This window comes from Xenopus laevis, chromosome 5L, assembly GCF_017654675.1.
Source record: "Xenopus laevis strain J_2021 chromosome 5L, Xenopus_laevis_v10.1, whole genome shotgun sequence".
NCBI lineage: Eukaryota > Metazoa > Chordata > Amphibia > Anura > Pipidae > Xenopus > Xenopus laevis.
In genome coordinates, this window is record NC_054379.1 from 114,043,745 (window position 1) to 114,061,474 (window position 17,730).

General features: G+C 38.4%; 1 protein-coding gene across 15 annotated transcripts in view; it reads right to left on the reverse strand.

Moving 5' to 3' along the window:
* Window positions 1–318: 318 nt before the first annotated feature.
* Window positions 319–17,730, reverse strand: part of opa1.L (optic atrophy 1 (autosomal dominant) L homeolog) — a 54,805-nt gene continuing 37,393 nt past the window's right edge. For 14 of the 15 annotated variants that reach the window (XM_018263657.2, XM_018263653.2, XM_018263654.2 and 11 more), the window contains 7 exons: window positions 15,649–15,728; window positions 15,415–15,555; window positions 14,667–14,783; window positions 13,970–14,063; window positions 13,634–13,744; window positions 725–807; window positions 319–627 (listed from right to left, as the gene is read on the reverse strand). In XM_018263657.2, the coding sequence (XP_018119146.1) occupies window positions 743–807; window positions 13,634–13,744; window positions 13,970–14,063; window positions 14,667–14,783; window positions 15,415–15,555; window positions 15,649–15,728 (608 nt within the window). In that variant the 3' untranslated portion in view covers window positions 319–627; window positions 725–742. Of the gene's footprint in view, window positions 631–724; window positions 808–13,633; window positions 13,745–13,969; window positions 14,064–14,666; window positions 14,784–15,414; window positions 15,556–15,648; window positions 15,729–17,730 lie in introns of all 15 variants that reach the window. The other variant, XM_018263644.2, reaches the window with a different exon arrangement.

Genomic DNA, 17,730 nt, shown 5'->3' on the forward strand with positions numbered 1-17,730 from the left:
ACACTTATAAGATTTTCATCTATCGTTTCCTTGTGTGCTTTGTGCTTAATGAAAAGCAAATATCCCTCTCCCACCCAAATCATCATGCAAAAAACTAGGCCAATTCAATAAAATATACCCAAAATGAGCAAGAAGGAGTTTTATGTCAATGCCACTTCACACGTTCCCCAGAAAAGCTTAATTTATGGTTTAAAATTCTCTTTGACATGTTATTACAAGGCTTAGAAGGTCTCGCTATAGAACTGGAGATTTCTATTGATATATTTAATTGATGCAGTGCTGAATTTCACTTGGGAAGAAAGATTATTACTGGACAAGTGTAAATGTACATGTCTGTAATGTCGCTAGCATGAGGGAATTTATCAAAAGTAACATATATACAGCTGATAAAATCATATACGGCTTGCTTTTGGAAAATAATTGAATACATCTAATACACAAATAACACAGCAGCAAAATATTGTTTATATTGCGTACTGAACCTATAGACATGTGCCTGGCACCTCTTCTGAAGGCAATGGATGAAGGAGAGGTTGCAACATGGGCTGATTAGATTCCACAAAATGTTCTGTTAATGGAGTAGAAAATTCCTGAAAATCCAATTGTATGGAGCTGCTGAGTATTTTCCTACATAGGGAGAAAATAAGAAGACATTATGAGTGTTGCTACTTGGGACGTTGGGGTATAGGTGCATAATAACCTTGCAAGAAAGAGTCAGCATTACCTAGTCAGGCGACATCTCCTAATTCTCTTGATGAAGGGCTTCAATAAAAGCTTCAAGTTTTTCCTGGATTTCCCGAACTTTTTCTAAACAGAAAATAGATTCTGTTCAATGGGCATATTATCACAATACAACCCCTTTTTCAAACACAGTATTTTAAAGGGGTGGTTCACCTTTGAATTAACTTTTAGTATGTTATAGAATGGCTAATTCCAACCAAAACTTCAATTTGCCTTCTAACTTTCCAGCATTCAAATGGGGGTCACTTACCCCATAAAAAACAAATGCCCTGTAAGGCTACAACTTTTTTTTATTATTGCTACTTTTTATTAATCAGCTTTCTATTCAGGCCAGTAATCAAATGTATGCTTGAACTATTAAACCAGCAGCTGGCTGTAATTATAGCAATCACTGATTGGTTGCTATGGGTTACTGCCTATGTGCAAATTTGCGCAGTGTTCATAAATAAGGACCACTATGTTTTAGTGTTTTTCCACTAACAGTCAGGCTGGATGCTAATGAAATGTACCCATATAAATTAGGGATACACTAAATCCAGGATTTGGCCAGGTTTTGGCCTTTTTCAGCAGAATTTAGACGAATCCTTGTGCCTGGATGAAACAAATCTTAATTATGCAAATTAGGGGCAGGAAGGAAATCACATGATTTTTCATCACAAAACAATGAACTTTTTCCTTTCCTGCTTCTAATTTGCAAATTAGGAATCGGTATTCAGATGAATCTTTCACAAAGGATTCTGACGAATCCCAAATAGAGGATATGTATACTATGTGGGTGCTATAATAATAAGCTCAACAACACATTCTCCCCAGTCAAAGTGGATTTTCTGTTGTACTTTAAGTAACAGGCTCCTAATTGCGCCTGATTGAATATCATACTGGGCATGACTTGAATTATCACTGGAGGGGTATTCACAAGAATAGAGGGACATTACGTTTTTTTATGTGATAAAACAGCTCTGTACGGTGAAACCTACATATTGCATCTCCCAATTTTAAGTTTCCTCCACATGTTACACCGTTTCTTGTGGTCCCACCAACTTGTACTGCATTTCCCTGATTTTACACCATTTATTCTCATTCCCTGAAACATGTAACATGGCTGTTCTACCGTATAACAAATAATATAGCACTTTTTCCTTAGGCATTAAATCTTAATACATAGTGAAAGGGTAAGTCGCTCACTATTCTCTCAGTCTTTACTGTATTTGCTGATGAAGACGAGGACTTCTTGAATGTTTAGATTTCATTCAAATGGTTACATTAGTTACATTATTATTTCGATAGTCCATTAGGGTCAAGTTTCCTTTACAGTGTGAAATGCTTTTGAAGAGAGACATTTTACTCACATTTAGGGCTTAAAATGTGGAAGAATGAAAAAAAAAAAACAACTTTCAAAGGGTCCTGTTTCCCCAAATTCACATGGTTTGAGTGTAAAGCACCTGTTGCATTCTCGTCACCCATTCCATAATGATTACTAACCCCCACACCCTTTTAACCTAATATCTTTCCTTCAGAAGTTGTAACTTGGGCTCAGTCCATACAAACAGAGGTCAGAGCTGCCAAACGGAGATGGAAATTCTATACTGAAATTTTATGCCCACGATGCAGAACAAAAGAAATGTTGGAGTTTTGTGGTAACAACATTACACTGAAACTAGCATAGCTTGCCCTTAGTAAGCAGCAAACGTCTTGCTATTGCTACACCAGGATTATGGTATTAAAAAGGATGATTATTTCAGGGCTTTCAGTTTGGCATCTAATTGATTGATAATGTCAGATGTTCAAAAGATTATGGCAAGTCACAAATGCATTTAAGCCCAGGCAGAACTGATCTAAAAGAGGAATAAAAAAGGTAATTGTGCCTTTAAATACTTCTTCATGAGTTCTATGATTAAAATCTATATATACTTTTGAACACAGAATTCATTTGCAATAAAAAAAAAACTTTATATTAAGCAACTTAATTTATTCATCAGATCTTAATTTATTTTGTATGTCTTTTAAATTATTGTTCCTTTTTCTGCCTCTTTTAGACTTGCTAATGAAAAATGCCATTTGGTTGTTGGGGGGAAGATTACTGACCCCAGCAATTAAAAAAACATCATATCGACTGTGTGCATATTTCAAAAACTATGAAAGAGTTGTAAAAAGACAACCACGTTTTTCATGCTTCCAAGAGAATGCTTTAAAAGCTGCATCATTCATTTCTTTTTATACTTTCTAAAAGGCCACCATACATAAGCAGTTATAAACTGCCAACAGATTAAAGGGGACCTGTCACCCTAAAAAATAATTCTAAATTCTATTTTATGATGTTAGTCAAGGAAAATAAACTTGACTTTCACTACATACATTATTTCAATCTTGTTTCTTTTAGTCTTGGAATTTCACAACAAAAACAAGCAGGCAGCAGCCATTTTGTGATACTGCTATTAAGGCAAGTTTTCCATCATGCCAAAATCTTTTTTATTCACCAGAATGGGGCACCTGATGCCAATGCCCATGCACTGGCTACACAATTAGATGGAGAGGAGGAAGGGGGAATGTGAGGAGTGCAATGCAGTGGGGAATGTACAGAATGGAAAGTGAAAGTAATAAGCCGCCCTACCTCCATGCCTAAAGCATAGAGGAAGGGCAGGCAATACATGATAGACTTTTAAATATGTTTATAACAGGTGTGGATGTTTTCATAAAAAAAAATAATTTTGGTCTCATGTTTCAAAAGGACTTTTATCATACAGCTTTTGGGTAAAAGGTCCACTTTAAGTCGGCAGCATATTGGGCAGTGTCGATCAGACAGGTTTAAAAATCGAGGGCCACATGAGTATGGTTGATGTGGCCCTCTATCCGACCGCCTGTATTCTTCTTCTTGTGATCCGATCATGTCCACATCGGATCAGCCCAATATCTACCACCACAAGGTAGGCATAGGAGAGATCTGGCCATTTGGCGACCTTGCCAAACAAGGGAATCTCCCTATGTATGGCCAGCTTTAGTTGTAGCTTCAGGCCACATCAGGAAGCCCCAGCTCTAATATCTGCCATGCTGTCTCCAGACAACATGCTTATGCACCAACACAGCGGGCAACCACTCCCATTTCTGCCCAATTGAGCTGGGGCAGTGGTTACACCGTAAGTAGATGTAAGGTATGAAGATCCAAATTACAGAAAGATCCGTTATCTAGAAACCCCCAGGGCCCGAGCATTCTGGATAACAGGTCTCATATTTGAATTCAACTGGCACAGTTTTAGCGATGGCATCTCTGTGTCTGGGGCTGCTTTTCCTCAAAAGGCTGAAACAGAAGGAAGAATGCAAGGTACAAAATGCAGGAAAACATTGCAAGAGAACCTGTTTCAGTTTGTTTAAAAAAACTAAAGGCTGGGCCAAAAGTGATAAAAAAATAATGCCAAATGCAAGTCCCAAGTAACAAAAAGTTGAATGTCCTACAATGACCCAGCGAAAGCTTTAATCTCAATCCAACTGAGAAATAATTGAAAATGGAGGTGCAAAAAGGTCATGAGACTAACCTGAATCTGAGTGCAAGGTTAAAAAGCTTTATCTAGAAGATTATAACAGCCGTGAAAGGGAAAAGAAACAACGTGGGATGTTTACATTATCTGCACGAATAGAATAGTGCGTTTTGAGGATTTCCTGCTGAGCCCTTCTCCTATACTTGTCTATCTATCCCTGATCAGCACACACCTGAGCACACGCAGCCGCTCCTTTACAACTGCCGCTATGGACAACACAAGCCATTTATTATGTTTGCTCTTCAAACACACTGTCACTATTGTTTAGGGGTGTAAATGAAACCGTATAATGCCCAAATAGTCTGCAAATATAGACGGTCATACTCATAGGTTAGTATTTCTTTAAAAAAAATACTGCACCTAACCCCCGCACCAGCAAACAGCAGATGGTTGGTATACGCTGCATTATAAGCTCAATTACAATTGGCGCCTTGATAAAATACACAATCCAAAATGCTCAGCCTCCAAACTTATGCACCAGAATCTTGAGGCAAATTAATCAGTCATTGAACCATTTAATACAGGTATGGGACCTGTTATCCAGAATGCTTGGGATCTCCATACCTTAAGTCTACTAAAAAAATCATTGAAACATTAAGCTCAATAGAATTGTTTTGCAGCCAATTAAGATTTATGATATCTTAGCTGGGATTAAGTAAAAGTTACCGTTTCATTACTAAATAGGAAATCATTTTAAAAAAAATTGAATTATTTCATTATAATACACAAGTTCCATGAATATCCTGTAAATTATATCCTTATAAATGGTGCTTAGTGACGTCATCGGTTATAATTGGAGCTTTGTGATGTAATTTCTTTCGCATGACTTGTGTATTATAATTAATAAAGTACCCCCTGCTGCAAAATATGAGGATATTAGAAGTCACCTAGGAGTTCAATGATCTGTATTTTGTATGGTCGTGGAACTCCTTGGTAACTTATAATATCCTTATATTTTACAAGAGGAGGTACTTTATCCACTATATAATGGAGTCTATGGGAGACAGCCTTATCTCTGGATAATGGGTTTCCGAATAACTGATCATAGATCTGTATTCTAATTAGAGTGCATAGTTCGTGGTTTCGCTTCTGGAACCTCCGATTGAACCAGAACCTATGGGGCAGATTTACCAAAGAAAAAAAAAACAGTTCTTTTGTAGATCTTTTGGCATTTATCAAATGTTCAAAGCTGAAACCTGTACAGAGCCATTCAACCCAAAGGAGACACCAGTATGTGTTTCCAACAAACTGTTCTTAAATTCCTTATTGTCGAGAATTGTCGCATTTTTTTTAATAGAAAAGTCTCACAAATCTCAAAAAAAATGTTTAAGTGTTTTCAAGACCAAGGAAATTTGCAAATGAATGATACATACACAAGTAAATGTACTTACTTTTCAAATTTTCCTAACTCTGCCCATATGTGCCTACAACATTCACACTGAAAATAGATAGATAGCATTTTATATGTGCATTTTCTATCATCTGGACATGCTTGGAATCTCAATAGTCGAATGCACAACCCTCTAACACAGAACTGATTTGTGTGAGAATTTAGGAAGAAAAAAAATAAAGAGAGGAAGCCACCCAAGCAGCTTTCTTAGAGACAGAGCAGTGATAAATCACCTGCAAGGGGAGATTTATAAGAGGAGGGCTATAGCCTTTTCCTTAAAGACAGTAAAACAGATGGGGAGTGAATAGAGAGGCATCAGGTCAAGAAAACACAGGGAGGAGACCCTATTCTGCACTGCTCATTCTTAAGGCAGAAGAAAAGGGGTCAAGATTGTAATGGTATGGCTGAGACCTGGAAAGGGCCCTTTTCCATACTTCCATAAAAACACAATTGCTGCTTCACGCCCTGTTGTTAACAGTGATAAATTTTTGTTTGCCTAGTGGTTTTGTAGTGGCAACGTTAAGTAGCAGGGTTTCTTGAATGGGGGGCTTTGGCTCATTTAAGTCAATTAGCTGGAGTGATCTAATAACGGCATAGTAACTGTGCAGCCATAATTGTAATTGCTTCAATAAACACAACAGCTGCAATGGATTGGAGCCTGCACCTGGGAAATAGCTAAAGAAAGCAACCATCCCATCCCTCATTAATGAATCTCACCGTATTCACTTATTAAACCTTGTTATTTGCCCACTTTTGAATTTAAAGTGTTCATGGATAGTATATCCATTTCCTACATATTACATGCTGTATAGGAGTACGAACAGTTCCTACCTGGGCTTTCTAAACTCTGATCTTTGTGCTATGGGAAAGCCTGCACCAGCTTCTAGGTGATCTCTTTTAATCTATAATCAAATGACGTATCGGGTCTGCAAGGAGTGTAGTAAAAACCTCAATACTTTGGCTAAAGCAGATACTCCAAAGCAGATACTGTGCTGCTACATTGTTTATTCAACACATAAACAAACCTAAGCATGTTGAATAAACAATGTAGCAGCACAGTATCTGCATTGGATTATCTGCTATATCCAAAGTATTGAGTATTGACACTTTATTAAGGACATAAAGTTGGGAACTGGATACTAAAGAGCTTTTTTTGGTGCAAGCTGGGCCAGCACTCCAAGCAACTTTGTAGTAAAAACCTGCAACTGCCTTCATTCTTTCAGCCTGACCCTTGATCAGAGCTAAAGCCAAGAAAACGTAACCGAACCAGAAAGTTCTTGTGATAGCTCTGATTTACAGGGGAGATACATCTTTGGCACATTTGTTAAGTTTAAAGGAGTAAAGTTTGCATTTTTTAAAAGTGCATCCCAAGCGGAACCAGACAAGTCTTCCTGACAGATACTATGTGGTATTATTCCTATCCTGACACAAAGCAGGCATGTGCCCTTATCTCCTGGAAGTAATGTACATAATCAATCCTTTATCAAGATTAGTAACATAGACCCTAACCTTTATTTTAGCAGTAACATTCACTTAATGAGACAGATGAAACTGTGTGGTAAATAATAATAACAACACCACACTAACTAAAGTACTTGTGATGCTGATTCTGCCTTATTCATAAAAGAAGACTTCTGACTCTATCACACCTTGCTACTTATATCTTAAAGGGGTTGTTTCACCTTTTATTTTAGTATGTTGTAGAACAGTGATCCCCAACCAGTGGCTCGTAACATGTGGCTCATCCACCCCTTGAATGTTGCTCCCAGTGGCCTCAAAGCTGGTGCTTATTTTTGAATTCCTGGTTTGGAGGCAAGTTTTGGTTGCATAAAAACCAGGTGTACTGTCAAACAGAGCCTTCAGTAGGCTGCCAGTCCACATAGGGGCTACTAAAGCCAGAGCCAATCACTGCAATTATTCTGCACCACCCAGGAACATTTTTTATGCTTACCTTGCTCCTCAACTCTTTAAACATCTCAATGTGGCTCGCAGATAAAAAAAAAAAAAAAAGAAGGTAGGGGACTCCTGTTGTAGAGAGTGATATTCTGAGATAATGTACAATTGGTTTCCATTTTATATTTGTGGTTTTTGAGTTATTTAGCTTTTTATTTAGCAGCTCTCCAGTTTACAGTTTTAGCAATTGGATTGATAGAGTCCAAATTACCCTAGCAGCCATGCATTGATTTTAATAAGAGACTGGAATGTGAATAGGAGAGGGACTGAATAGAAAAAGAGTAATAAAAAGTAGCAATAACAATACATGTGTAGCTTTACAGAGCATTTGTTATTTGGATGGGGTCAGTGAAAGCTGGAAAGCGCCTGAAGAAGGCAAGCAATTAAAATATGATAAAACATAAATAATTGAAAAGTTGCTTAGAATTGATGATTCTATATAACATACTAAAATGGAACTTAAAAGGAAAACTATACCCCCTGAACAATGTAGCTCTCTATAAAAATATATTGCAAAATACAGCTTATATGTAAAACCCTGTAAATAAACAGTTTTTATAATAATATACTTTTTTAGTAGTATGTACCATTGGGTAATCATAAATAGAAAATTGCCATTTTAAAAAATAAGGGCCACCCCCTGGGATCATAGGATTCACAGTGCACACAAACAATCCAAACAAACCATACATGTTAGGTCACATGAGCCAATTAACAGAAAGAGTTGTGTCTTTTGCTTCCTCACTTCTTCCTGTTACAGTTAGAGTTGTAGTATTTCTGGTCAGGTGATCTCTGAGGCAGCACACAGACCATCACGAAATGGTGGTTCAAGGCAAGAGATGTAAAAGGGCAAGATTTACTTAATATATACCAGTTTGGCAAGATTCTTTAATATGCCACTTAATTTGATATAAATCTGTTGCTCAAGTATTCATTTTGGGAGTATAGTTTTTCTTTAAAGTCAACTGCCCCTTTAACCTAGGCCCCCTTTCATTGGAGACCTCAAGTAGGGTATGGCCTGGAAGTATGGCTGTTATAAAAACCCCTGTAGAAAGTGAAATAAAATAGCAATCCACAGCATTATTCCAAGTCCGTGGCATTATTTATGTTTACACCTGCTCTTTGGGTGCCAGAGTGCAAAATCTATGGAGCCGGCGCTTATACTATAGTATATCAGCAATACAGATGTATTATTGCGGTTTATTCTACAAGAGTTTACAAGTTGCCAGTATGGTGCAGTATAACAGGAGGTAAGGTTTGTATGTGTGGATAAAGTTCAACATTTTTTGTTTGTGTTGCCTCAGCTAAGCTTTCTCAACCCTTTCAGTCCGTTAAATTAGCCCTAAACATCTTTAGGCAGCAGTGCAGTATACACAACTGAACCTTGCAGACAACTGTTATCATTTACCGTTATCAAATATCTATCTGCGGTCAGTATATACGTAGGAGCCTTCCGTCCCCAGGAGCGGACATTATATTAGCTGAGTGTAAGATAAGGAGAGTGAAAAGGACAAGCCTGTGCGTGTATATTTAGTGCTCTGAGCAAGGATGTGATCATTTAAGGCTCAACGTCTGCTGCCCAGGCAATAAAGAGGCATCTAATGCTCAAAGAGGTAAACGGCAAGAGACTACACTGCTCTCCCGTAGCTCCCAAACCTTTACTTCTCTCCAAATAAGCGGAATATTGCCATCTTGTGTGCAAAACTGAATCAGTAGCAAATGCTGGTACCCAGTACCTAGAATATGTTCTCTGATAATAATAAGTGGGTTATTTATTAAAGGCTGCATTGTGTTTTCCGGAAAAATTCAGGGGTAGTTTCGGTAAAAACTAAAATTTTTCAAAAATTTTAAAATTTATTATACCCTGAAGCTGCAAATAGCCCAAATGTGAAAATACTATGTCTAAAACCTGTCGAGGTCACCTAGAAGACAATGGCAGAGGTCCCTTGAATCATTTGAAGATGTTTTTAGCCTTCATGATTTTTGGATTTTTTTTCCGGTGGTTTGCTCTTGAAAACGTGATCAATTCAAGGTTCTTTTCAATTTGAGTATTCACGCCCCCACACCCGATTGCATTCAATCACGTTTTTTAGACCCCCCTTTTTTCATAAATAAGCAAACATTTGAGTTGTGAGTTTATTTGAGGTAGAGAAAACCTCACAAACTTGACCTTTGATAAAAAAACCCTAAATGACATGAAAAACCAGGTTAAAAATGTGATTATTATTCTTACTTTATAGCATAGACATACTCTGCAGCTCTTCACAGAGATTATACATTACTGACATGGGTCCCTGCCTCTGGGGTTGTTACATGCTAAGGGGAATGTAATACAGTGCATAAAAACACTGGCAGAAAACTGCTGATCCATCCTGCACCTTTTATGTGAACTGATGAGTGTAATTCGAATGTTACAACCATGGGGAAGAAAACGCAACACAAGCGCTTCTCAGACTGCCAGTTTGCCTGTGTGTGCAGTGACAGGAGGATACCACTCATTCCTGTCAGTCTACATATTGGATGGTTGCAGGATGGATATTGGCTGAATGTGAATATGAACTGTGTGACACTAACCAAAGATCCCTTTCACTTTTATACACACTATGGTCAGTTTCATTGGCAGCCAATTAACCTGCCTGTACATTTTTTTTTTTTGTGAGAAAAATCTCAACTGTAGGGGCAACATACAAATCCCTTGCACCCTTGCTGGAATCAAACCAAGGACGAGGCCACACGTGGTGTTTTTACACAGCGTTTTTAAAAACATGCAGCCAAGAGTAAATACTCACAAAATGAAGCCCTATTGAAAATGATAGAATATGCACTATAGCAATTCCCTCTGGGCGCTTATAAGCTAACATCCTCCACGCAAATCCAGTATTTGCTTTTTTGAGCAGAAACACCAATACGCCAAGGAAATTTTTTCACAAACTAATAAAAATCTTGTGGAGTGAAGTGGAATTGTGGACAATGAGGAAAACAGAAATGCATGTTGTGAAAAGAAAACGACAGGCTGAAAAACACATTATCAGGCGTGTTTTTTCTTTGACGTATTTACGCTCGACCGCACATATTTAAAGATGCAACCCATGTGTGACCTCGCCCTAAGACCACCTCACTGTGCCACAACGCTGGATAAACAATTTCTCACAGCCTTTCCCTTTATGTGTCTCACCATCATCACTTTCCCCAACCAGTTTATTTTTCCCACCCTCACCCCTTAAACTGGCCATACACGTGCCTATATAATTGTAAGAAATATGTGCCGAATAAAATCTGAACGTGTATGGCCAGCTAATTGCTTCCAATAGTTATCCACAGACTCCAGCTCAGATGTGGAGTTTTAAGTAAGGACAAATAACAACCACATTACTGACTCTTTGTACAGAAAAACATTTCCAACTAACAGCCACAGAATAAATATCCTACTGGTTACAAATATCCCTTTTTTTGGATAAAAGTCTCAATGCGACAGCCAGCTGCTTGCATACTAAGAAACAAACACTACTCAGAGCTTTGAAGTTCTGTAAATAGAAGCTCAGTTACTTTGCAGACACCAGGACATGTCTGTATCTCTATCTCTGACCCCAGGGTAGGAGGAAATGCATGAGTGCAAAGGCCGCAGGAAAACCTCCTGTAAATAGCAATGACAGGACTGAAGACAGATGTGGGTCAGGACAACACAGCTGCAAGAATGGAGCTCTGGCACAGACACAGGCCCCATCTTGTAAATCCATACAATTTAATGACTCACATAACAAAGGCTGACATATCAATATACCACTGTAAATCTCCAAATAGGATATTTTGTGACACTGTTTAAACTGTATCTTAAATTACAAAAATCCTTAAAGGTGTTGTACACCTTCCATGTTCGCTTTTTTTTAATTTAGTGGTTTCAGATTCAGAAAAAAAAGACTTTTCCCAAATACTTTCTGTTTTCATGACAAATACTAAAGTTAAATTTTTTCACCTTATGTCTTTCTGAAGCACCTCTGGGAGGGGGGTCACCAATAGTGATGTGAGGGTCCAAATTTTTAGGACCCTCGCTCGCCCCTCAGTGACATCACGAAAGAGGCAGGGCAGGCCTGAATCTAAAAATGGAGGAGCCAGAAGCCGTCAATGTTAGGTCGTGGGTGGGGAGAGTGGAAGGAACCTCTTAACCTAAACTCACCTGCGACTCAAAGATTTGATGTTGAGGCCAGCCCGAACCCGTTGGTACCGTGCCAGCCCGCACATCACTAGTCACCAACTCTGTAAACTTTTCTAAGTTAATACATTAGTTGATACGTTTCTTGTGTTTGGGCCTGCTGAGCAGAATCATTCATTAAAGTTGATTTAAATTCAAAGATGCTGCTGCCACCTGAATTAACGAACGCAGCAATTTGTAACAGTTCATAATCTGCACCTGAATTACTGAGCTGCCAGACTGAAACACCAGGAACACAAACATTAAACTTCAGTTTTGGAAAACAAACAAAGGAAGGCAGTTGAAAAATAGCCCAGAACAATCCATAAGGGTGCTTAGTGATGTCATCTGTAAGAATTAGGCTTAGTGATGTCACTTGTGCCCTATGGCTTACTGAAACTTGCGTGCTGTAAGCAACGAATCAGTAATGTGTTTGCTGCCTTTATAAAATATAACATAAAAAAGGAATTTCTAGCTGTAAAAGAAGGGACTGGAAGTGAGAACCAGTATGACTGATAATACCGCCTAGCAACTAACGCACAATAAAACACTATCACTCTAGGAAATAATAAGAAGAACTTAGTAACCATGTTGTTAGCTGCAGAACAGAGACCAAAGCAAAGCAGACATGTCTGGGCAAGTGCAAATATCCCCACTGCTGGTGCTGTTTTATTTTACCCACAATCCTTTCAAGGCTTTGGATTAACATGCATGGTACTATTTACAAACCAGGAAGATGGTGACTTTATGTTCACGTATAGAGGCAGATTTACAGTCTGTGAATAAGTAGTGCACAGGTCAAAGCTCTCAAAGTGATTTGAGTAAGAATTCTACCCCATTGATTCTTCTCGTTATATTTCAGTCTAAAGCTTCCACAATGATCTAAACGTAAGACTGGGCGCTATCGCTTAGCTTGAGACTTTTCCCAACATGGATGTTACCAGCAACAACATCACACATTGCAGGGGCATTTGAAGTCAAGTAAACCAACAGCCATATCATACATTACCTACAATTACTTCTGCCCAAAACAGCCCAGCAGCATTAAAGGGGTTGTTCACCTTTGAGTTTAACTTTTAGTATGATGTAGAGTGTTTTGCATTTGGTTTTAATTTTTTGTTATTTTATTTTTTATTATTTGTGGCTTCTGACAATTAGCTTTTTTATTCAACTGTTCTCCCGTTTGCGATTTTAGCAATCTAGTTGCTAGGGTCCAAATTACCTTAGCAACCATGCATTGCTTGGAATAAAATGCTACCTTTAAGCTGTACAACACTGACACCTAGGGGACCCCCCCCCCCGTCAATGCCCGGGTGCTGCTTAAACCATAAGTATCTATGACATAAAAAAAAACGCACTACACAAGACTTGTGAAAAAATAATTCATCCGTTTATTCCTTCAACGTTTCTGCTTGTTACTTAAGCCGCCTTCCTGAAGACGGCTTAAGTAACAAGCCGAAACGTTGAAGGAATAAACGGATGAATTATTTTTTCACAAGTCCTGTATAGTGTGGTTTTTTATGACATATATATATGTTTGTTACCCAAACTGCAGAACATTAAACATGGGCAACAAAACAACCCATGTGCCAGTGTCCTTAGATAATAGAGGCTGCAGAACTGTAGTGCAGTCACTACTATTAGGTGCTGGTCACACAAAACAACAAAGCAGATCATAGTGAACAACCGCTTATCTATACATACGCCCTTCTTATACCGACATATTACTCAAAACAACATTTGTTCTATGAAGGCTGGGAAACCACTGTATATCAAATATTTTGTGCAGGTCCTGAGAGAGCAGATCTGGCATGGTAATGTACTTACTGAGATCTTCTGCTAGTTGGACCCTCTTTCCGGTTAATAAGGTTACTTTTTTATCACCGTCTTCGGCAAAGTCTTCTAATACCTCTTTTACATTCTTCTCTAAACGCCGTACTGCATGCAACAGAAATAGATACGCCCATGTAAATTGTCCCAAAAAACAAGAAAATGCCACCATCCAAATGTTGTACAGATGAATAAGATGAACTAATCGTACTGAGTGCAATGGATTCAGACATATGTTCTAGACACAGTGGTTAATATGGGAGATTCATTCTAGCAGTAATAGAAATATCAAATAGAGCTGGCACGCTACCATGGACAATCTTTAAAGAATACCTTCAGTATTAATAAGCTGCTGTCTCAGAGTGTTTGCAGTTATTCCCAGCATCCTCTGTATTCTCCAGAAGAGGACCACATCATTGCACTCCAACTGAAATATACGAAAGGTAAAGTTACCCTTTTATTTAAAAAAGTCTTTTGACACTGTAATTATAGACAGAATAAGGTATTTCCAGCTCAACTTAATGGTGCTCTAGCGCCACCTACCAAAAAATCACTGGAATGGTAGGACAAGTGTACCCTTTGCAAAAATGAGTGGTCTTTGCAAGACAGGTGATTAGGGTTGGCTTTCACAGATATTCCATTTAGAACAGAGGAGACAAAATCTAGGGCAAGGAATTCTCCAAAACCTACTTTATTAAGGGGCTATTATATGGTCTACTAGAAGATCATGTAAACATTAAATAAACCCAAAAGACTGGGTTTGCTTCCAATTAAGATTAATTATATCTTAGTTGGGCTCAAGTACATGCTACTGTTTTTAAAATTACAGAGAAAAAGGTAATCGTTTTATTGGCTATTACAGCAGATTTTTTTTGGTGATCAGTCTCTTGATCCCGCTCTGATCCCTTGTTTGTTAAATTATTAAAAGGCCACTGTTTGTTATCAATTAACGTAAACTGCTGCTTTTAAAAGGGTTATTTATAAAGCCATGACGTGTGATATAAAAAATGTGCGCTTTACCATACCTTACCTCTGAGTCCACAAAGTGCCTTTGATAATAGAAGAAACCTCTTCTGCAAAGGTTGCACTGAGCAAGAGCACTTTTTAAGAAATGCCTTCTGTAAACTTGGTGCCATGTGTCTTTTATCTAGGAACAAAAAGATTCAGTAAGTTGCTTGATAGTTAAAAAGAACGTCATGTTCTGAAATAATTGATTTTTTTGGTGGTGAAAATAAATGGGGATGCTCCCCACCTGCATTATATTGGTGTTGTGCTGCTCTCTTCCACTCTACTGTGACTACTGAAATAAGACTTAAAATATAAAAAATATTGGTTAAGTGGCCTACCAAATTGCTATATACATATCAATATTTACCTTTATATGTTTACATTGATTCAACATTTGAACACCTGACAGGAATGAAAGACATGCCTGTCACTATATATTGGCTGATGTAACCTAACAAGTAACCACGGTCTGTGACCGTCCAGAGACTCATACGAGCAAGAGGGATAGACTTTAGTAATTAAAATGGCAGAGTTTCATTTTACAATTATCCGGTGCCACACATAATCCCAAAACTAAAATATGGTCTTCTGTATGGGATCCTTTTTTAGCGATGCAATTAATTAAAAATCATTCTGTTTCAGAGATCTTAGCTGAATTTACTGCACACAGGAAACGTAGAAGTGACAGTTAATTCAACATATAATAAAAATATGTATTCACCTATTTACACACATCAAATCACAAATTCCACAGTCTAGATCTTGCTCACCAAAACTGGATCCACTTCCACTCCTCTGGCCTCCAGATTTTTTCTTACAGTTGTTACTTCATCGTTAGCAAGATATGCAGGATGGCCTTCGTTAACCTTTAACATTTTTTCTAGTTCGTTTTTAGTTTCGTTACGTATGTGCTTTAATGAAGGGGGGAAACAAAATACGTTTTTACATGAAAACAACACGGACTAATGGTTATTTGAAACATGCAGCTTTCCTCTCTTACTCACCTGTTCAGGAGCCCGGGAGGTCCAAGAAATCCATCTCTCCTTCCAGTCCGGTCCCACCATGTCCCGAATAACAGAATCAGCTGAAACAAGATAAATCATCGCAGTTTAAAAACAGGAAATCCAAGATTATTGCCAGATAGGCTACATTCATAAATGGATAAGTAGCTAAAATACTTGATGTCTAAAATTGCTGGCAGTGTTTAGCTAAGAAAATCATGTCACTACACAAAGTGATACATAAGAGACGAAGCTACCACAATACTTATGCAGACTGTTATCACATAGATTGTGACAATTACACAAGTTAGCTACATCAAATAGATGCACAGGATATTTCAGTCCCCATGTGGCCCTGGTTTAATGGTAAAAGCATATCTGGAGTTTTTTTTCCCTCCATATCTTTTGTAATGTTATAAATGTAGCAAATTACTTGGAATTTCCTGAAATAAGGCATGCAGAATTATAACTCTACATGATTTAGGACCAAATTGTTTCCTAAGAACACTTGTAAAGACCAAAAAAGATAATAAAAGCTATTCAAAAGTATCTAAATTTGTTGAAAGGAATGTGTTCCATTAGAAGCAAGAGTAACAAAATCCCAGTAGCAAGGAATACAATTTCCAAATAATACAATGCAGCGGTTATATAAAGGATATTTTTTTTGTATAATGCTGATAAAGGTTAAACCTACTTTAGGCAGATAAATGGAAAAAATGACCCAAAGTGAGGTGCTACATCTAACTGTTTTATATTGTATGATACAAAATCTCAGTAGCAAGGAATACAATTTCCAAATAATAATAATTAAATAGGAATAATAAATAATAATAGGAAGGTGCTCTTCCCCCCTGTTGCTTGGGAATAATTTTCTCAAGGACTTCTCCAAATAGTCACAGGCCACAGCAATCACAGTAGCGCCATTCTGGCTTCGGAAGATTTGGTTTTCAATCTTCAGAAATGTCGGTAGAGCAAAACATTCAACTAGAATGAAGGCTAAACCTGCAGACTAAACCTGCTACAACAGGGCTCAATAATCCACCCGAACCTGGGCCATTCACCTGATGGAATAGCTGTTGAGGCGACCTTCTGGCAGAATCTAGCGATAGAAGAAGTGGTCTCTGCTATGCTGAAGGCACAAGGACCTACACCATCCAAATCTTATCACAGAGTTCGGCAATTCTACTTCAGCTGGTGCAAGGAGTCGGGACTTAAGCTGGCCATAGATGCAAAGATCCGATCGTACGAATCATCGTACGATCGGACTTTCCCATCTCCCGACCCGCCACTAACCATTCAGATCAAAGTCTTACCAGTCAGATTAGTAAAAGAACAGATCAGCCGATGTTCTGCCCCTGACAGCAATCGTACGATATCTATGTCCTACCAAAGCTAGTGACAGTCTCCCACTGAAAATCGTATGATCGGCAATACACGCAGAGATATTATCAGCAGCCGACAGAAATTTTCTAACCTGTCCGATCGACCAAACGACCAATCTCCGCCGGACGAAAAATGTCGGGACTCTCCACACACGGTCCGAAAATCGTACGAATCCTCGATTCGTACGATCAGATCTTTGCGTCTATGGCCAGCTTTACCTTCCTAGATCTCAACATCCTCAATTTCTTCTTCTTCCCTACAGAGAGGCCTTCAGTTAGGCCTTAAGCTCACCTCTTAAGGGTTCAAGTATCTGCACTACTGATCCCTCTACAACAGAAGACATGATATACACATTCTTCAGGGGGAGGCGCACACAATTCCACCGGTTCATTCAATGAAGCTGGGATGCGATCTCTATCTGACACTTGAGGCCTTACTTGACCCATGCATTAAACCACTTGGTTCAAATTCAGACTTGTGGCTGACCTGGAAGTTGGTATTCGTAGTGGCGATTTCATCAACCAGAAGAGGGTCTGAGTTGACTGCACTATTCCGTGAACCTTGTTGCTGATCTGCCACAAGGATAAAACACTACTGCATACAGTTCATTCCTACCCAAGGTAGCGTCTCCCTTCCACGTAGAGTTCATAGTGCCCTCTCTGTGTCCAGATCCGAAGTACGACAAGGAAGCCAGCTACATAG